Genomic DNA, 22,289 nt, shown 5'->3' with positions numbered 1-22,289 from the left:
ATCTTTGGACAAGTTAAGCAATCATCAAACAAATCAAGCAAGCATGCAAAGAGTATATAGGCAGCGGAAATTAAAGCATACAACTTGCAAGAAAGTAAAGGGAAGGGTTTGGAGGATTCAAACGCAGTTGGAGACACGGATGTTTTTGGCGTGGTTCCGATAGGTGGTGCTATCGTACATCCACGTTGATGGAGACTTCAACCCACGAAGGGTAACGGTTGTGCGAGTCCACGGAGGGCTCCACGCACGAAGGGTCCACGAAGAAGCAACCTTGTCTATCCCACCATGGCCATCACCCACGAAGGACTTGCCTCACTAGCGGTAGATCTTCACGAGGCGATCTCCTTGCCCTTACAAACTCCTTGGTTCAACTCCACAATCTTGTCGGAGGCTCCCAAGTGACACCTAGCCAATCTAGGAGACACCACTCTTCAAGAAGTAACAAATGGTGCGTTGATGATGAACTCCTTGCTCTTGTGCTTCAAATGATAGTCTCCCCAACACTCAACTCTCTCTTGTAGGATTTGGATCTGGTGGAAAGAAGATTTGAGTGGAAAGCAACTTGGGGAAGGCTAGAGATCAAGATTCATATGGTAGGAATGGAATATCTTGGCCTCAACACATGAGTAGGTGGTTCTCTCTCAGAACTGGTAAGATGGAAGTGTAGGTTTGTTCTGATGGCTCTCTTCACGAATGAAGAGGAGGTGGAGGGGTATATATAGCCTCCACACAAAATCTAACCGTTACACACAATTTACCAATCTCAGTGGGACCAAATCAACAAACTCGGTCAGAGCGATTTAGTAAACCTAGTGACCGTTAGGATTTTCGGTGGGACCGAAATGCAACTCGGTAGGACCGATATGGTTAGGGTTAGGGCATAACGTAATCTCGGTGAGACCGATTACACAAACTCGGTGAGATTGATTTTGGTAATTAGCTAACCAGAGAGTTGGTCAGGTAAACTCGGTGGGACCGATTTGCTCTTTCCGGTGAGACCAAAATGTTACAAAAGGGAAACAGAGAGTTTACATTGTAATCTCGGTGGGACCGATCGCTCTTTTCGGTTAGATCGAAACGTTACGAAGGGAAACAGAGAGATTACAATCCCATCTCGGTGAGACCAAAATCCCTATCGGTGAGACCGATTTGCCTAGGGTTTGTGGCAATGGCTATGACATTTGAACTCGGTGGTGCCGGATAGAAAGACTCGGTGTGACCGATTTTGGCTTTAGGTTTAGGTCAAATGAGGATGTGAGAAAGTAGTTGAGGGTATTTGGAGCATATCACTAAGCACATGAAGCAAGAGGCTCATTAAGCAACACCTCATCCCTCCTTGATAGTATTGGCTTTTCCTATAGACTCAATGTGATCTTGGATCACTGAAATATAAAATGTAGAGTCTTGAGCTTTTGAGCTTGAGCCAATCCTTTGTCCTTGATATTTTGAGGGATCCACTTTCATCATCCATGCCATGCCATTCATTGAGCTTCCTGAAATAATAGTCTTGGAATAGCATTAGCTCAATGAGCTATATGTTGTTATGAATTACCAAAACCACCTACGGATAGTTGCACTTTCACTTCTCTGGTGCATCATTTGTACTACTCCCTCCGTCCCAAAATAAATGTCCCAACTTTGTTAAGGAAATATGCCCTAGAGGAAATAATAAAGTTGTTATTTATATTTCCTTATATCATGATAAATGTTTATTATTCATGCTAGAATTGTATTAACCGGGAACTTAGTACATGTGTGAATACATAGACAAACAGAGTATTCCTAGTATGCCTCTACTTGACTAGCTCGTTAATCAAAGATGGCTAAGTTTCCTAGCCATAGACATGTGTTGTCATTTGATGAATGGGATCACATCATTAGAGAATGATGTGATGGACAAGACCCATCTGTTAGCTTAGCACTATGATCGTTTAGTTTATTGCTATTGCTTTCTTCATGACTTATACATGTTCACTTAGTGTGCTATCGAACGTCACAACGTAACTGGGTGATTATAAATATGCTCTACAGGTGTCTCCGATGGTGTTTGTTGAGTTGGCATAGATCGAGATTAGGATTTGTCACTCCGTGTATCGGAGAGGTATCTCTAGGCCCTCTATGTAATGATCATCACTATAAGCCTTGCAAGCAATGTGATTAATGAGTTAGTTGCGGGATGATGCATTACGGAACGAGTAAAAAGACTTGTTGGTAATGAGATTGAATAGGTATGATCATACCGACGATCGAATGTTGGGCAAGTAACATACCAATGACAAAGGGAACAATGTATGTTGTTATGCGGTTTGACCGATAAAGATCTTTGTAGAATATGTAGGAGCCAATATGAGCATCCAGGTTCCGCTATTGGTTATTGACCGGAGATGTGTCTCGGTCATGTCTACATAGTTCTCGAACTCATAGGGTCCGCACGCTTAACGTTTGATGACGATTTGTATTATAAGTTATGTGATTTGATGACCGAAGTTTGTTCGGAGTCCCGGATGAGATCACGGACATTACGATGAGTCTCTAAATGGTCGAGTAAATATTGATATATTGGACGATGTTATTTGGACAGCGAATGAGTTCCGAGAAGTACCGGATAATTATCGGAGTGCCGGAGGGTTATCGGAACCCCCCGGGGGAACTAATGGGACTCGATGGGCCTTAGTGGGAAGATAGGAAGGGCCAAGAGGGGTTGGCCGCCCGCCCCCCCTTGGGTCTGAATTGGACTAGGGAAAGGGGGCGGCGCCCCCCTTTTCTTCCCCTACTAGAAAAACGGCTATAGCTAATATGGACATTAATGGCGCACCATGTATATAGTGCGCCACTGCTATATAGCAGTGGCGCACCAGATATAGGTGCGCCATTAATGGCCATATTACTAATGGCGCACCTGGTGAAAAGTGCGCCATTACTAAGTTTGACCAAGATTTGACCCAATCATACACATAGTAATGGCGCACTTTGTATATGTGCGCCATTACTAAGTTGACATAGTAATGGTGCATCTTCACAAAGTGGGCCCTTACTATGTGTATGACTGGGTCAAACCTTGGTCAAACTTAGTAATGGCGCACTTTGCATAGGTGCGCCATTACTATGTCAAACTTAGTAATGGCGCACCTATACAAAGTGCGCCATTACTAACTTTGACCAAGTCATACACATAGTAATGGCGCACTTTGTGAAGGTGCGCCATTACTAACTTTGACCTATTCAAATGCACCCCCCCTCGTGGACCGCCTTTTCAGTTAAAAAAATAAAAGAAAATGATGGAAATGTCAAAAAAATAAAAGAAAATAAGTTTCCCATATGATATGTGGTCTAGTTGTTGGGAAAATTTACAAATATGAATTTCGACTTTATTTGCAAAATCTCTCTGGAATTTAGTAAAATGGGCATAACTTTTGCATACGAACTCGGATTAAAAAGTTTTTTATATGAAAAATCATCTACTCGAAATGTTACATCCGAATTCGACCAGAGGAACCCCATTGAAGATTTTTAGAATCCCCAAAAACCTAACAGAATAAAAGATATGGTGCTTTTAAGATCTAGATGGGGGAAAATGGAAAAAATTTCAAACTTAGTAATGGCGCACCATTTGCTAGGTGCGCCACTAGTAACCAAAAAAATGGTTTCCAATTTTTTTGGAAAAAATGTTCAAAATATGATACGTAATATGACCGGGAAGTTTGAAATAATTTTTTTCAAAATTTCATCACACTCATGAACATGAACAAAGTCCTAGACATCAACAAGGTTTAATAGGATTGATATTGATAGATATATGAACAAGTGCCTGTTAAGTGAGCTGGTGCTGGGGTTAGATAGAACACTGAAGTTAAGCGTCAGATAGTAATGGCACACTTCTAGGCATAGTAATGGTGCACTATGTGGTGCGCCATTACTATTTGTTACTAGTGGCGTGTTAATAGTTGCGCACCTATAGTGCGCCACTAACAACCTTTTTTCTAGTAGTGTTCCCTTCCCCCTCTTCCTTCCTTCTTCCCCTCTTCCTTAGGTGGAAACCTAATAGGACTTGGAGTCCTAGTAGGATTCCCCTCTCCTGGCGCACCATAGGAGGGCCAGCCGGCCTCCCCTCCCCTCCTTTATATACGGGGGAAGGGGGACACCCTAGAACACACAAGTTTCTTACCGTGTGCGATGACCCCCTCCACAGTAACACACCTTGATCATATAGTCGTAGTGCTTAGGCGAAGCCCTACGCCGGTAACTTCATCATCACCGTCATCATGCCGTCGTGCTGACGGAACTCTCCCTCGGCCTCAACTGGATCAAGAGATCGAGGGACGTCATCGAGCCGAACGTGTGCTGAACGCGGAGGTGCCGTACGTTCGGTGCTTGGATCGGTTGGATCGCGAAGACGTTCGACTACAACAATCGCGTTACTAAACGCTTTCGCTTTCGGTGTACGAGGGTACGTGGACACACTCTCCCCGCTCGTTGCTATACTTCTCCTAGATAGATCTTGCATGATCGTAGGAATTTTTTTAAAATACTACGTTCCCAACACTTTGTACTAGAGCTAGTACAAAGTTGTACTAAGCTTGAGATAGTTATTTTGAGATGGAGGGGTACATTTTAATATCGTATGACTTGTGCATAAAACATTGTTCTAACTTTGACCTAACAAAATTGATGTAGAAATATACCCTTCGTAGTTTCTATGTAAATATCAATATAATTTATACACCACAGACCTGATAACTTTCATTCAAACACCATGATAAATTTGACCCATGACACTATTGTTGGAAATAATCCCGTTAATTTCTATGTAAATAACACAGTAATATAGATAGAAATTACCGCGGAAACACCACGGGAACTTTGACCAGGGAAAACATACACTCGGTAAATTCTTTGTAAATATCATGGTAATATACAGACCGCAGACTTGATAAATTACGCGCAGACACGGGTAATTTTGACCGGGGATTTTTTTGTTAAGATAAAAAACGTTGTTAACTTATGTGTAAATAGGATAATAATTTACGCTCCGCAAGCTTGATAGAGTATGTACAAACATCACGATAACTTTGATCCCAAGGGGGTGGCTATAAATAATATTGTCCCCACAATTTTTGTGTAAATAACATGGTAATATAAGCACCACATAAGTGAAAATTTATGTACAAAACATCATGGTAACTTTTTAACCCGGAAAAAAAGTTGTTGAAAAACATACTCTCGCTAATTTATGTGTAAATGGTATGGTAATATACGTCCCGCATACCCCATAACTGACATACAAAACACCACGGTAACATTGATCAAGGGAAGAAATTTGTTCAAAAACATACTCCGGTAATTTATGTGAAAATAGCATGGTAATATACAAATCGCATACATGATAACTTATGTATAAATGATGTCTACTACACAACCTTCTTCTTGTAGACATTGTTGGGTCTCCAAGTGCAGAGGTTTATAGGACAGTACCAAAATGTCCCTCAAGTGGATGACCTAAGGTTTATCAATCCGTGGGAGGCGTATGATGAAGATGGTCTCTGTCAAACAACCCTGCAACCAAATAACAAACAGTCTCTTGTGTCCCCAACACACCCAATACAATGGTAAATTGTATAGGTGCACTAGTTCGGCGAATAGATGGTGATACAAGTGCAATATGGATGGTAGATATATGTTTTTGTAATCTAAAAAAATATAAAAATAGCAAGGTAGCAAGTGGTAAAAGTGAGAGTAAACGGTATTGCAATGCGTTGAAACAAGGCCTAGGGTTCATAATTTCACTAGTGCAAGTTCTCTCAACAATAATAACATAATTGGATCATATAATCCATCAACATGCAACAAAGAGTCACTCCAAAGTCACTAGTAGGGGAGAACAAATGAAGAGATTATGGTAGGGTACGAAACCACCTCAAAGTTATTCTTTCTGATTGATCTATTCAAAAGTTTGTACTAGAATAACACCTTAAGACACAAATCAACCAAAACCCTAATGTCACCTAGATACTCCAATGTCACCTCAAGTATCCGTGGGTATGACTATACGATATGCACACAATCTCATATTCATCTATTCAAACCAACACAAAGTACTTCAAAGAGTGCCCCAAAGTTTCTACCGGAGAGTCAAGACAAAAACGTGTGCCAACCCCTATGCATAGATTCCCAAGGTCACGGAACCCGCAAGTTGATCACCAAAACATACATCAAGTCGATCAATAGAATACCCCATTGTCACCATGGGTATCCCACGCAAGACATACATCAAGGGTTCTCAAATCCTTAAAAACTCAATCCGATAAGACAACTTCAAAGGGAAAACTCAATCCATTACAAGAGAGTAGAGGGGGAGAAACATCATAAGATCCAACTATAATAGCAAAGCTCGTGATACATCAAGATCGTACCACCTCAAAAACACGAGAGAGAGAGAGAGAGATCAAAAACATAGCTACTGGTACATACCCTCAGCCCCGAGGGTGAACTACTCCCTCCTCGTCATGGAGAGCGCCGGAGATGATGAAGATGGCCACTGGTGAGGGATCCCCCCTCCGGCAGGGTGCCGGAACAGGGTCCCAATTGGTTTTTGGTGGCTACAAAGGCTTTCGGCGGCGGAACTCCCGATCTAGGTTATGTTCTGGAAGTTTGGGTATATATAAGAGGTGTTGGCGTCGGGAACAAGTCAGGGGGGGTCTCCGAGGCAGCCATGAGGTAGGGGGCGCGCCCGGGGGGTAGGGCGCGCCCCCCACCCTCGTGGTGGCCTCGGGACTCTTTTGGTCCATCTCCGATGCTCCATGGGCTTCTTCTGGTCCAAAAATAATCTCCGTGAAATTTCAGGTCAATTGGACTCCGTTTGGTTTTCCTTTTCTGCAATACTCAAAAACAAGGAAAAACAAAAACTGGCACTGGGCTCTAGGTTAATAGGTTAGTCCCAAAAATCATATAAAATAGCACATAAATGCATATAAAACATCCTAGATGGACAATATAATAGCATGGAACAATCAAAAATTATAGATATGTTGGAGACGTATCAAGCATCCCCAAGCTTAATTCCTGCTCGTCCTTGAGTAGGTAAATGACAAAAACAGAATTTTTGATGTGGAATGCAACCTAACATAATTTATCAATGTAATCTTTTTTATTGTGGCAAGAATATTCAGATCCATAAGATTCAAGACAAAAGTTTAATATTGACATAAAAATAATAATACTTCAAGCATGCTAACCAAGCAATTATGTCTTATCAAAATAACATAGCCAAAGAAAGTGTATCCCTACAAAATCATATAGTTTGGCCATGCTTCATTTTCGTCACACAAAATGCTCCCATCATGCATAACCCCGATGACAAGCCGATCAATTGGTTCATACTTTTTAATGCGCTTCAGCCTTTTCAACCCTTACGCAATACATGAGCGCAAGCCATGGATATAGCACTATAGGTGGAATAGCATATGATGATGGGGGTTATGTGAGAAGACAAAAAAGGAGAAAGTCTCACATTGACGCAGCTAATCGACGGGCTATGGAGATGCCCATCAATTGATGTCAATGCGAGGAGTAGGGATTGCCATGCAACAGATGCACTAGAGCTATAAATGTATGAAAGCTCATCAAAAGAAACTAAGTGGGTGTCCATCCAACTTGCTTGCTCACGAAGACCTCGGGCATTTTGAGGAAGCTCATCATTGGAATATACAAGCCAAGTTCTATAATAAAAAATTCCCACTAGTATATGAAAGTGACAAAATAAGAAACTCACTATCATGAAGATCATGGTGCTATTTTGAAGCACAAGTGTGGAAAAAGGATAGTAACATTGTCCCTTCTCTCTTTTCTCTCATTTTTTCTTTTTTTATTTGGGCTTCTTTGGCCTCTTTTTTTTATTTGGGCTTCTTTGGCCTATATTTTTATTTATTTCTTTCCTCACATGAGACAATGCTATAATAATGATGATCGTCACACTTCTATTTACTCATAACTCAATGTTACAACTCGATACTAGAACAAAAATATGACTCTATGTGAATGCCTCCGGCGGTGTACCGGGATATGCGATGAATAAATAGCGACATGTATGAAAGAATTATGAAAGTGGCTTTGCCACAAATACGATGTCAACTACATGATCATGCAAAGCAATATGACAATGATGGAGCGTGTCATAATAAACAGAATGATGGAAAGTTGCATGGCAATATATCTCAAAATGGCTATGGAAATGCCATAATAGGTAGGTATGGTGGCTGTTTTGAGGAAGATATAAGGAGTATTATGTGTGATAGAGCATATCATATCACGGGGTTTGGATGCACCGACAAAGTTTGCACCAACTCTCGAGGTGAGAAAGGGAAATGCATGGTACCGTAGAGGCTAGCAAATTGCAGAAAGGTAAGAGCGCGTATAATCCATGGACTCACATTAGTCATAAAGAACTCGTATACTTATTGCAAAATTCTATTAGCCCTCGAAGCAAAGTACTACTACACATGCCCCTAGAGGGATACATTGGTAGGAAAAGACCATCGCTTGTCCCCAACCGCCACTCATAAGGAAAGCACTCAAAAGAACACCCCATGCTTCAAATTTGTCACACAACGTTTACCATACGTGCATGCTACGGGACTTGCCAACTTTCACACAAGTATTTCTCAGTTTCACAATTACCCAACTAGCATGACTCTAACATTACACCTTTATATATCAAAACCATTATCAAGTATCAAATTTATCATAGTATTTAATGCACTCTATATGAAAGTTTTTATCATACCCATCTTGAATGCCTATCATATTAGGACTAATTTTGTAGCCAAAGCAAATTACCATGCTGTTCTAAAAGACTCTCAAAATAATATAAGTGAAGCATGAGAGATCAATAATTTCTATAAAATAAAATCACCACCATGCTCTAAGAAGGTATAAGTGAAGCACTAGAGCAAATGACAAACTACTCCAAAAGATATAAGTGAAGATCAATGAGTAGTTGAATAATTATGTAACTATGTGAAGACTCTCTAACATTTAAGAATTTCAGATCTTGGTATTTTATTCAAACAGCAAGCAAAATAAAATAAAATAAAATGACACTCCAAACAAAACACATATCATGTGGTGAGTAAAAATATAGCCTCAAGTAAAGTTACCGATGAACGAAGATGAAAGAGGGGATGCCTTACGGGGCATCCCCAAGCTTAGGCTCTTGGTTGTCCTTGAATATTACCTTGGGGTGCCTTGGGCATCCCCAAGCTTAGGCTCTTGCCTCTCCTTATGCCATAGCCCATCGAATCTTTACCCCAAAACTTGAAAACTTCACAACACAAAACTCAACAGAAAACTCGTAAGCTCCGTTAGTATAAGAAAATAAATCACCACTTAGGTACTGTTGTGAACTCGTTCAAATTTCATATTGGTGTAATATCTAATGTATTCCAACTTATCTATGGTTCATACCCTCCGATACTACTCATAGATTCATCAAAATAAGCAAACAACACATAGAAAACAGAATCTGTCAAAAACAGAACAGTCTGTAGTAATATGTATCAACCGAATACTTCTGTAACTCCAAAAATTCGGAAATAAAATTTTGGACCTGAGGAATTCGTCTATTAATCTTATGCAAAAATAATCAACCTAAAATCACTCTCCAGTAAAAAATGGCAGCTAATCTCGTGAGCGCAAAAGTTTCTGTTTTTTACAGCAAGATCGCAAAGACTTCACCCAAGTCTTCCCAAATGTTCTACTTGGCACAAACACTAATTAAAACATAAAACCACATCTAAACAGAGGCTAGATGAATTATTTATTACTAAACAGGAGCAAAAGGCAAAACAAGCATAGCTTCAAGATTTTCGACACATAGCGCGGAAACTTGATATTATTGCAATTCCTACAAGCATATGTTCCTCCCTCATAATAATTTTCAGTAGCATCATGAATGAATTCAACAATATAACCATCACATAAAGCATTCTTTTCATGATCTACAAGCATAAATTTTTTACTACTCTCCACATAAGCAAATTTTTTCTCATTCGGAATAGTGGGAGTATCATAAGAAACTTGAATACTATAAATTGTTTCCATATTAAAAGAGTAATGTTCATAAGAAGGGTAATCATAATCATGACAAGTTTTATAAATATAATCATCACTAATTTTTATAGCATAAGTGTCGTCACAATAATTATCATAAGTAGCAACTTTGTTCTCATCATAATCGATTGAAACATCTTCTAAGATAGTGGAATCATTACTAAATAAAGTCATGACCTCTCCAAATCCACTTTTATAATTATCACAACAATATTCAACACCCTCCAAAATAGTGGGATCATTACTTCCTAAAGTTGACACACTTCCAAACCCACCTTCTAACATAGTATCCCCAAGCTTGGTACAAACATTAATTGCAGCAAATAAATTCTCAAACATGTTATTCTCATCAAACATAGCATCCCCAAGCTTGGGCCTTTTCATATCATAAGCATAATCACTCTCATCATTAATAGTATGGATAGCGCCAATATTATAGCAACTATTATCATCACAATGAGTAGTAGGAGCAACATCATTTGAGAGGGATGCTTTTTTTACCTTTGCTTCTCCGTATTTTCTTTTTCTTCTTCGCATCATGTGTGGGTTTAATCCCCTTTTTGGAGCTCCTTATTAATGAGATTGGTTGAATAGAAGGCTCCTCCTCCTTACCTGATTCATCATAAGAAATAATAGGAGGATATTAGGAAGTCTCTTCCCTTTCATTAGTATTCTCTTCATCTTCTATTTGTTTTCTTGTCTTTATGTAATTGGCAATATAAGGATTTTCAATGCAATTCACCGCACAATACATATAAATTTCCTCTAGATCAAAATCAAGAACTGTCTCAAGGGCAAATTCTGGAATATCCTTAGTTATACGTTTCATTTCTTCACAACCCACAAGCAAACTAAGTTCATTATGATGCGCAAGGGAAATCAAGTCATCACAATTTTTGGACACGATTCAATCATGAAACAATTTGCATTGGATATTTAAATGACCACGTTCATTGCAAAGTTCACAAGGATGGCTAAGGAAATTTAAATTTTCATCAATAACATCTAGCCTTTCTTGCAACCATTAAGTTTCTAAGTACTTATGCCTCTTGCAAAATCTATCTTCCCTATTTGGTGTGTACTTTCAAACTCTATGCACTCCACAAAAATTGACTTGCTTATAAGAGACATTTTCATCATGACTAGTGCAATCATCATTAGTATCATGGATATTCAAAGAGTTCGTACTAACAACATTGCAATCATGCCCATCATACAAAGATTTAGTGCCAAACATTTTAACGCATTCTTCTTCTAACACTTTGGCACAATTATCGGTATCCTTGTTTTCATGAAAGATATTAAAAAGATGAAGCATATGAGGCACCCTCAATTACATTTTTTTGTAGTTTTCTTTTATAGACAAATCTAGTGATAAAACAAGAAACAAAAAAATTCGATTGCAAGATCTAAAGATATACCTTCAAGCACTAACCTCCCCGGCAACGGCGCCAGAAACTGCTTGATGTCTACTACACAACCTTCTTCTTGTAGACGTTGTTGGGCCTCCAAGTGCAGAGGTTTGTAGGACAATATCAAATTTCCCTCAAGTGGATGACCTAAGGATTATCAATCCATGGGAGGCATAGGATGAAGATGGTCTCTCTCAAACAACCCTCCAACCAAATAACAAAGAGTCTTTTGTGTCCCCGAAACACCCAATACAATGATGAATTGTATAGGTGCACTAGTTCAGCGAAGAGATGGTGATACAAGTGCAATATGGATGGTAGATATATGTTTTTGTAATCTGAAAATATAAAAATAGCAAGGTAGCAAGTGGTAAAAGTGAGCGTAAATGGTATTGCAATTCGTTGAAACAAGGCCTAGGGTTCATACTTTCACTAGTGAAAGTTCTCTCAACAATAATAACATAATTGGATCATATAACTATCCCTCAACATGCAACAAAGAGTCACTCCAAAGTCACTAATAGAGGAGAACAAACGAAGAGATTATGGTACGGTACGAAACCACCTCAAAGTTATTCTTTCTGATTGATCTATTCAAGAGTTCGTACTAGAATAACACCTTAAGACACAAATCAACCAAAACCCTAATGTCACCTGGATACTCCAATGTCACCTCAAGTATCCATGGGTATGATTATACGATATGCATCACACAATCTCAGATTCATCTATTCAAACCAACACAAAGTACTTCAAAGAGTGCCCCAAAGTTTCTACCGGAGAGTCAAGACGAAAACGTGTGCCAACCCCTATGCATAGATTCCCAAGGTCACGGAACCCGCAAGTTGATCACCAAAACATACATCAAGTGGATCAATAGAATACCCCATTGTCACCACGGGTATCCCACACAAGACATACATCAAGTGTTCTCAAATCCTTAAAGACTCAATCCGATAAGACAACTTCAAAGGGAAAACTGAATCCATTACAAGAGAGTAGAGGGGGAGAAACATCATAAGATCCAACTATAATAGCAAAGCTCGCGATACATCAAGATCGTACCACCTCAAGAACATGAGAGAGAGATCAAACACATAGCTACTGGTACATACCCTCAACCCCGAGGGTGAACTACTCCCTCCTCATCATGGAGAGCGCCGGAGATGATGAAGATGGCCACCGGTGATTGATCCCCCCTTCGACAGGGTGCCGGAACAGGGCCCCGATTGGTTTTTGGTGGCTACAGAGGCTTTCGGCGGCGAAACTCCCGATCTGGTTATGTTCTGGAAGTTTGGGTATATATAAGAGGTGTTGGCATCGGGAACAAGTCAGAGGGGGTCTCCAAGGTGGCCACGAGGTAGGGGGTGCGCCCAGGGGGGTAGGGCGCGCCCCCACCCTCGTGGTGGCCTCGGGACTCTTCTGGCCCATCTCCGATGCTTTGTGGGCTTCTTCTGGTTTAAAAATAATCTCCGTGAAATTTCAGGTCAATTGGATTCCGTTTGGTTTTCCTTTTCTGCAATACTCAAAATCAAGTAAAAAACAGAAACTGGCACTGGGCTCTAAGTTAATAGGCTAGTCCCCAAAATCATATAAAATAGCACATAAATGCATATAAAACATCCTAGATGGATAATATAAAAGCATGGAACAATAAAAAATTATAGATACGTTGGAGACGTATCAATAAACACCACGGTAACATTTTTTACGAAGGGGAAAAGTTGTTGAAAAACATATGCACGGTAACGTGGGTGTGAATATCATGATAATATACGAAGTGCAGATCTGATAACATGTGTATAAACACCTCGGTAACATTGACTAAAGAGGAAAAAGTGGTTGAAAGACATAACCTCGGTAACTTATGTGCAAATAGCATGGTAATATATCAACTGAAGACCTGACAACTTAGTAAAAACACTATTGTACTTTTGACCTTGGGAGAAAAAGTTGGAGCAAAAGATTACGCCGGTAACTTATGAGTAAATGGAATGGTAATACACAAACAAAAGACTCGATAATTTTTGCACAAACACCGCTGTAACTTTTGATCTAGGAGGAAAAAAGTTGTTGAAAAAAATCACCCCAGCAACTTATGTCTAAATAGCATGGTAATATACGAACCAAAAACTTGATAAGTATATGTAAACACGACAGTAATTTTTGAAATATAGGATCTAGTATGTGGAAACTTCATGTTTTTGTCACTCGCTTTTTGTATGCCACCAGGCTTCCTCTCAAAATCATACTCCTCATAACCTATGCTCAAAACATGATGATAACTTTCACCCGGGAAGGGGAGTTGTTCAAACATACCCCCCCCTGGTTAAACTTTGTGCAAAGTTACCATGGTACACATGTTATTGTTATTGTGCTTCTGACGCTATAGTTATCGACCTTCACATGATATATTTACCAGCTTTATCATGTCAATTTTTTGGTTACCAAGGTGTTAATATTAAAGAAATCATGATGCACATGACATAGTTATCATGTTGCTCATTCCAAAGTTATCAAGGCTAAAATTAACCTTTTTGTGTACATGATAGAAAGAAGAAGGATTCAAGTTCCGTTGTTTACGTATTGTGGAAAACAAGTTAGGATGGTTGGGTTGGTTATTGGGTGTAGTAACTAATTAGTAAACCTGGGCTCAAGTCTCCTTGTAAGTGCTTTAGTTCTTTTTAATTTCCACCTACACTAACTGGCATAAAACCAGGAAAGATAAGAAAACCGATCTGAAGAAAAATCAAGAGAATTTTTTTTGGTGAAAGCATTCACAACTTGGTCAAAGGGGAGCGATGGAGCCAACTGGCCTCAACGCTTGATCGAGCGGGCTACCGATCAAAGGAGAGCGATCGAGCAGGCAAGTTGCCTAATGGTCATGCGGTCCTAACGAGCACACATGTGCCAGTTATCACTGTCCTTATAATTAATCTAGACGAAATTTCTTACTCATGCAACTAGCTATTCCCCCATTAAATTAATCTATCTACTATCTGTCCATCCAAACTACTATTGCTCGGTGCCTTCATTCAATAGATAAAGATCTCAGCCGCCGCAAACCCTAAATCCAAAATTGAGGAATTGGGGAATGCATGAATGGCACCTCAAATCAGGCCGACGCTTCGGAGGTACTTCAGCAGGCTTGTCCTCAACCGGATCCTTCTCGCCGTCGCCATCGTCCTCTTTGGGTGTGTCTACCATATATACATCATATGTGGAAGTAGCCGTCCAGCGTCCGGTGAACGGTGGGTTTTGGCCTTGCTCATCTCCAGCATCGTCGTCCATACAGTCGATGTCTTCCGAGGCATAGTCGAGCATGTCGGTTAAATCCTTGAAGTGGCTACGAAGTGGGTGGTGGGTGGGATGTAAAATTCCTCGCTTCAGCCCCTATTATGGGCTGGGCGTAGTTCGGCAATGATTCCTCTGCAATAGCGAGGGATCGCATTAGGTCCAGAGCCTCGCTTAAAGGCGAGGGTTGGATGAGGAGGCAAGAGTCTTTGGGGCTAAGTGAGGCGAAGACCTCCTGGTCGCGCTTGCCTGCCGTAGCCCTCGGGAGTCTGATATTAGTACCCGTACACGATTCCGGCCCTTCAGTGACAGGTGGAATACGGCCAGGCTCCGGGCTTGCCGATGACACGGTCCTATCCGGATCTGCGGCAGTGAGCTCCGCAGTTGTAGAGAGTCTGGTGGATTCTAAGCTCCCATCCCCGGACCTAGTAGTTTGCTCCGGATCTAAGGCCAGAGCGGCGGTCGGCGTTGCGAACCCCTTGAAGATCAAGTCTCCTCGGATATCAGCGACGTAGTTCCGATTTTCAAAACTGATTTGATGACCAGGGGCGTAGCTGTCGATCTGCGCCAGGTGGCCAATCGAGTTGGCACGCAGTGCGTAGCCACCGAATACAAAAATTTGGTCGGGCAGAAAAGCCTCCTTCAAGGCGGCATTGTTGTAGACGATCGATGGAGCCATCAAGCCTTCTGACGATGACACAGTGGAATTCTCAATGAAAGCACCAATGTCGGTGTCAAAACTGGCAGATCTCGGGTAGGGGGTCCTGAACTGTGCGTCTAAGGATCAAAGGTAATAGGAGGTAGGGGACACAATGTTTACCCAGGTTCGGGCCCTCTTAATGGAGGTAATACCCTACCTCCTTCTTGATTGACTTTGATGTGTATAGGGGTTACAAGAGTTGATCTACCTCGAGATCGTAATGGCTAAACCCTAGATGTCTAGCCTATATGATTATGATTGCCTCTATGGACTAAACCCTCCGGTTTATATAGACACTGGAGGGCCTAGGGTTGTACAGAGTTGGTTTATAGAGAAAGGAATCTTCATATCCAAATGCCAAGCTTGCCTTCCACGTCAAGGAGAGTCCTATCCGGACTCGGGGGATGCCTTCTATCACGTATCTTCGCGACCCACCAGTCCGGCCCATGCCACATAGCCCGAACGCCCGAGTACCCCATAATCTAGGACTCCCTCAATGGGCAGCCGGATAATGAAGATCATCATGTGTCCAATGCAGATGAGATAATGTCAGATGTTGATGGAAGTAGGAAGAGGGGCTCTGTATGTCAATAACCGATCCTAACAAGCCAGCTTTTCCAGGACCTGTAGCAAGTATGGCACTTACACTCCCCAGGTCATCAACTCCAGTTAGTCCTCCCCCCAAGGATCCTAAGAAGGCAAGGATGGGTGATAAAAATCTGCTTCGGAAGAATCAAGCAATGACAAGAACAATGCACAACATCGGCGACCTCCCGTGCGGAGGATCACCGGGCGCGATGAATCTCGTATGTTGGAACTGCCACGGCGCGGGCAAAGCCGCAATAGTTCGAGAGCTTCGTGATATTGCGAGGTAATTTGCCCCGGGTCGTGCTCTGCATTGTTGAGACACAAATACCAAAAGCACGTGTCAAGAGTTTGGCTGAAATATTAGGATTTGATCATTCTTATGTTGTAAGTAGCTCAGGCCGCAGTGGTGGGCTAGGTTTATTTTGGAACAACGGAATAAATATTGATGTGTTTGGTTATTCGGAGTATCATATTGATGCCACCGTTACATCTCTGGGATATGATGATTGGAGACTAACTTGCGTCTATGGTGAAGCCCAAGTCAGTGAGCACTACCGAACTTGGTATCTCCTAAAATCCCCAGTGTCTGCTAGTACCCTACCTTGGCTGTGCATAGGAGATTACAATGAAGTTCTTCATCAACACGAGCACGTGGGAGCAGGCCAAAGAAGATCACAGATAGCAGGGTTCAGAGATGCCATCGACGTGTGCTCACTCGTGGACTTAGGGTACCAGAGCCGCCCATGGACATTCAAGAAGAAGACGGCGAGGGAGGTTACTACCGAGTCTGCCTTGACAGAGCATTAGCTAGCAATGAGTGGAACGCCTTGTTCCCTCATGCCAGTCTTTTCCATGAGTCCAGCGCAACTTCAGAGCACGGACCAATCCGCCTCTAGTTGGAAATGCCTAGCGCAACGCATGCAACAAAGAAGTTGTTCTATTATGAGATGTATTGGGAGGAGATGGTGAAAAGAAAAAATACAGGCTAGCCAAATGGAGAGTGGTTTGTAGGCCGAAAGACAAGGTGGCCTCGAAATTCATGACCTAGATGTCAAGAATGAGGCACTGCTCAGTAAATGGTTGTTCAAATTTCTTACTAAGGATGGTGTTTGGCAAACCATGTTGTGCAACAAGTATCCAGGCTGAAAGGCGGTGTTTCGGACATATTGAAAACCTGGTGACTCGCACTTTTTGGCTGGCCTAATGGCGGCAAAGAAGCATATCTTTCTCTTTGAGTCTTTCGCGATAAAGGATGGGTCGAAAATTCGTTTCTGGGAAGACACTCTATAGGAGATCCCGTCTCGCTTATAGCAAGACATGGTGTGTTCTCACGTCAGCTGCTTTATAAATGGCCGGCCGAGGTGCGGGAGGCCGTGGCCTTATTTTTTTCCATTGTTTTGTTAATTTTTCTTTCTTTTTTAACTTTCTTTAATACTTCCAAATATTCTAAATAGTATATTCCAAAAAATAGTTTATGTAAAACATTTGAACAAAATGTTGTCCAAGCATTTGAAAAATGTTAAATGTGTATAAAGATTTTTTTTCTCGTGTATACAGAAAATATACAATATGTGTGAAAAAAGTTGATAATATATTTAGTAAATGTTAATCAAGCATTTCAAAAACTATTAAACAAGTATTTGAGAAATGTAATCAAGCACTTGGAAAATATTAAATGCGCATAGAAAAATTGTTTACCAGGTAATATAAAAATGATAAAGTGTGTATAGGAAAAATATGTTAACCATGTATTTAAGAATTGCTAATGATGTATTCGATAGATGTTACTAAAGCATTTGAAAAAGGTAAAATGTGTATAGAAAAATTGTTGACTATGTATTAAAAAATATTAACCAAGCATTTGATGATATATACAAAAAATATGCAATCTGTGTGAAAACATTTGATCATGTATTTACAAAATGTTAATCAAGCATTTGACAAATTGACAAAAATGCATTTGAAAAATGGTAATCAAAATTTAATAATTTTAAATGCATCTAGAATTTTTTTGACCATGTATTAAAAATATGAATGCTGCCTTTGAATTCTTTTAATCAAGCATTTCAAATGTGTATAGAAAAAATGATCACCATGTATTCAGAAAATGTTAATCTTGTATATGAAAAATGTTCATGAAACAATTGGAAAATGTTGAAAATATTTATAGAAAAAGCTGTTGACAATGCACTAAAAATATGTTAAAATTATATTTAAAAAATGTTGAATGTGTATTAGAAAAATGTTCTTGAAGTATACGGAGGTTGTAGAACGAAAAACAAAAGAAAAAAATGAAAAAAAATATGAAAACTGAGAAAGAAACAAAAGAAATCAAAGTAAAAGTAAAATGAAAACCCCCCGAAGAAACGAGTGCAAAAAGAATGGAAAACAATGAAAACTGATGAAGAAACAAAGAAATAAAAAAACCCTTCAAGAACCAAGAAAGAAACAAAAACTGAAGGAAAATGAGAAAGAAAAGAAAAACCTACGAAAACCATGAAAGAAACGAAAGAGAAACCAAAGAAAGACGAAAGAAAAGCACAAAACCGAAGTATAACAATGAAAAAAAAACGAAAACCAAAGAAAGCCGGAGAAGAAATAAGAAAACTTAAACAAAAAAGGAAACAAAGAAAGAAAAAAAGATGAAAAAACCTAAAGGAACACATCCGCGAAGAACCTACGAACCAACGAAATGAATAAAACCAATTGGGCCGGCCCATATGGGTGTTGTGCAGGAAAGCTTTAGCGAGACGGATGCATGTCGCTATAAGAGAGACATATCATTTGTGCATTTGCATCCCCTAAAAAAGAGTTATGGGTTCACGCAAAATGGCCGAAGCATACTAACCGGGCTGATTCCACGCCGTTATGCCGAGTCAAGGCCCAAGCATACCAGTACATCTAGAAGGCCCATGCCAATGGACAACATTCCCTCCCCTTTCTTTTCCATCTTTGGATATAATTGTCGCATACTAACCTCCGAAACCCCATGCATTTTTAGGTGTTCTAGCGCAAGCGAGATGCCATGGCAACATAGTGCAGTATACAATTACAATATACCAGCACAATAGGTTGCGAGTGAGAGCCGCCCAAAACCACCCAGAGCATTGCGAGGAAGTGCTTGCAGGAATGAGGAATCAAATCACGTCCCCAAGTCAACATGGGCGATTCATTGATTCATTGATGCAATGGCATGTTTGTTGTAAATAAGAAGAAAAATAATATAGTCTAGGATCGGAATATAATCACTACGGGTCAATCGAGCTAACCTAGCTAGTAAGTAGTAACTAACGTCCATTTGGCCCTTATATACCCTAAAAATTGTTATGGAAGTTGAATCTACCATACAAGATTAAGATCTTGTACTGATTGGTGCTTCACAGGAGAATTTGGTCCAGAGATATTTAGCTTCATATCGCATGGGTCGGGGGATAAGAAATATCTTCTCCGTGTCCAATTGCACGTTTGTATGGGTTCAATGTGCACTGAATTCCCTTTGTGTACCGGATTTTATCACATTTATTTGATGATTGACTCTTTTTACAAGAAACTTCCCTTGAAATGAAAGTAAGATGTGTGTGAGTATAGCAGCCACTATTTAGGTAATCTAGAAAGCAAGAAACAATGCCTGATTTCACCGATGATGCCCTAATGACCCTAATCTCAATGCAATTGTTGACAAATTGTTTCCACATAACTCATTCTATCACTGCATCATTTTCACATTATATTTAACCGCTTACCTCTTGATATTAATATGTATTCTCTTTAATAAAACACATTTAATTGCTTAAAATCTACAAAAGTTTAGTCACAAAGACCCATGGGTTGTGTTCTATTTACATGTGGTTATGGAAATTCTATGGCTGTGAGATGTATAATTAATGTAGTCTAGATGTTGTGGTATATTTAAGTAAAACTAGCACGATGCCCGTGTGTTGCCACGAAGCCATTGGCGTAGGAGGTGGTCCAATAACGTTAGTGTCCTTGTGTCCGCTGCACAATTTATGATTAGTAAAGATAGCAAAAATACGGTGAGGGGCATGCAATGCCAGAGAATTTTAAATGACCATAGTAGTTGGGAAGAGAAACAAAAACCAAGATCGATTTTGAGTTGAAGTCACAATTTTGTGTTTGTTATTTATGCCTTCTGCAAAAAAGTTGGTCTCACATGAAAGTAGTGTATCTATTTATTTAATGATAGATCCCACATGTCAGTAAAGTATATTTGTTTATATCTCTTTTGGAAAATTGCTAGTTCCACATGCGGGGATGCTCGTATTTGTTTATTTGGAAAAAATATTGAACCCACATGTGAACTCATCATCAACTCCAATCTTTATAAGTAAGAAAGATTACGGAGATGCCACTCATGGTTTACTTTTCATGGTTTATCATTGGACTTGTTCTAGACACTCGGTATTGTCAATGTCTCAGTAAAATTGGTGACAGCTTCTCATACCAATAAATCGAGCTACCCTACCTAAAATTTCCAATTTCACTCAAAATTATATCTTTCTTCAAGCGTTCACATACGTGTTTGCAATTGCAGCCGCACCAATTTGTGGAAAGTGACATGCTGACATGATTACATAGGCAGCCACTGCACACACACTTGCAACAATTTTGCTATGTTCAGCTAGGTAGCAGGACACGTATGCTGCAGCTCTTAAAGTCATATCTACGTCCTTGTGAGCTGTTCATGCAATTGATTTCCAGTTTGTGGAAAATTCGTAGAAGCTGTGGAGAGAAGAAAAGTCTACCATCACCGTACCATATCTGACGCGCCGCGTTCCATTCTACCTCTATATAATAATGATAGCGGCGAAGAGCGATCCCCATTCCAGTGTCAGCAGCTGCTAGCTACTACTCCTCTGTAGCACGATCATCCTCCTCTGCTACGTCAACGACGATCAAATGGCCGCACGCCTCGCGCTGGTGGTGGCGCTCCTGTGCGCCGGTGCCGCGGCCGCCGCGGCGCAGCAGGCGAGCAACGTCCGGGCGACCTACCACCACTACAGCCCGGCTCAGAACGGCTGGGACCTGGGCGCCGTGAGCGCCTACTGCTCCACCTGGGACGCCGGCAAGCCGTTCTCGTGGCGGTCCAAGTACGGCTGGACGGCGTTCTGCGGCCCCGCTGGCCCCCGCGGCCAGGCGTCGTGCGGGCGGTGTATCCGGGTGACCAACACGGGCACGGGGGCGCAGATCACGGTGAGGATCGTGGACCAGTGCGCCAACGGCGGGCTGGACCTCGACTGGGACACGGTGTTCGTCAAGATCGACACCGACGGCATGGGGTACCAGAGGGGCCACCTCATCGTCAACTACGAGTTCGTAGACTGCGGCGACAACCACATCAACTTCCATGGAAAGAACGAGACGCTACCAGCCAGCACTCATGCGGTTGAGTAATTAAAAGCTACTGTACGTAGTAGCACATGCATGATGCCCAGATGCCGCATTGTTGCGCTGTACGAACACATGTATGCATATGCATGGCACGGATCAAGTGGAATAAATCAAACGGGAAGTGGAATAAATTTCATGTATGGATCTTATGGTTGTAAGTTTTAACAGCGGAAAGTGGATTAAATCTCAGAAGTTGGCAGGAATCAGGTGCCTGAAGTAGCAGCTGAAACAATGCTAGTAGAATTTGGGAGTTGTATTAGGCCATGTACACTGCAAGGTGCTTAGAAGAGGTGCTTATAAAGATATAAATCATGCTTTTCTTAAGAATCGGTGCTTAATCGTACAGCGTAGGTGCTTAATTAGACACCTCACCTGTAAAAATAGGCACCGATGCTTCAGAATAATCCGCTTTATTTTTCTAAGCATCTCCCTAGGAACCTAGGATTGTACAAGGCCTTAGAGCAACTCCAATGGGGCGACCCATTTCGTCCGCCCGCGTCTATTTGGGTCAGCGCGGACAAAAGTGGCGGCCCAACGCGCCGCCCCAAACTCAAATCGTGTCCGCCTGGCATCGGCGCCAACCCATTTCCGGCCCAAAATTGCGCCTGGAATGCGTCGGCGCGGACGCGCCGCGCGTCTCCTCGCCGTCCGCCGCGTCCCCACTTGGCGGCCACCCAACCGCCACCGATCGTCTTATTTATGACGACCATCAACAGCGGGCCCACGCGTCAGCCAGTGCGCGTATCCTTTTTTAACCACGCGTGCGGTGAGGTCGGCCTCTT

General features: G+C 41.2%; 1 protein-coding gene across 1 annotated transcript; it reads left to right on the top strand.

Annotated features, from left to right (window-relative positions):
- Positions 1 to 20,927: 20,927 nt before the first annotated feature.
- On the top strand, positions 20,928 to 21,696 carry LOC123042685 (barwin-like). Its single transcript, XM_044465084.1, has one exon. The coding sequence runs from the start codon at positions 21,016 to 21,018 to the stop codon at positions 21,508 to 21,510; it is 495 nt and encodes a 164-aa protein (XP_044321019.1). The 5' UTR covers positions 20,928 to 21,015; the 3' UTR covers positions 21,511 to 21,696.
- The last annotated feature ends 593 nt before the right edge of the window (positions 21,697 to 22,289 follow it).

The sequence above is a fragment of the Triticum aestivum genome, chromosome 2B (genome assembly GCF_018294505.1).
Source record: "Triticum aestivum cultivar Chinese Spring chromosome 2B, IWGSC CS RefSeq v2.1, whole genome shotgun sequence".
NCBI classification, from domain to species: domain Eukaryota; kingdom Viridiplantae; phylum Streptophyta; class Magnoliopsida; order Poales; family Poaceae; genus Triticum; species Triticum aestivum.
Note: the sequence above shows the minus strand (reverse complement) of the source record. Positions and strands in the feature narration are given on the sequence as shown.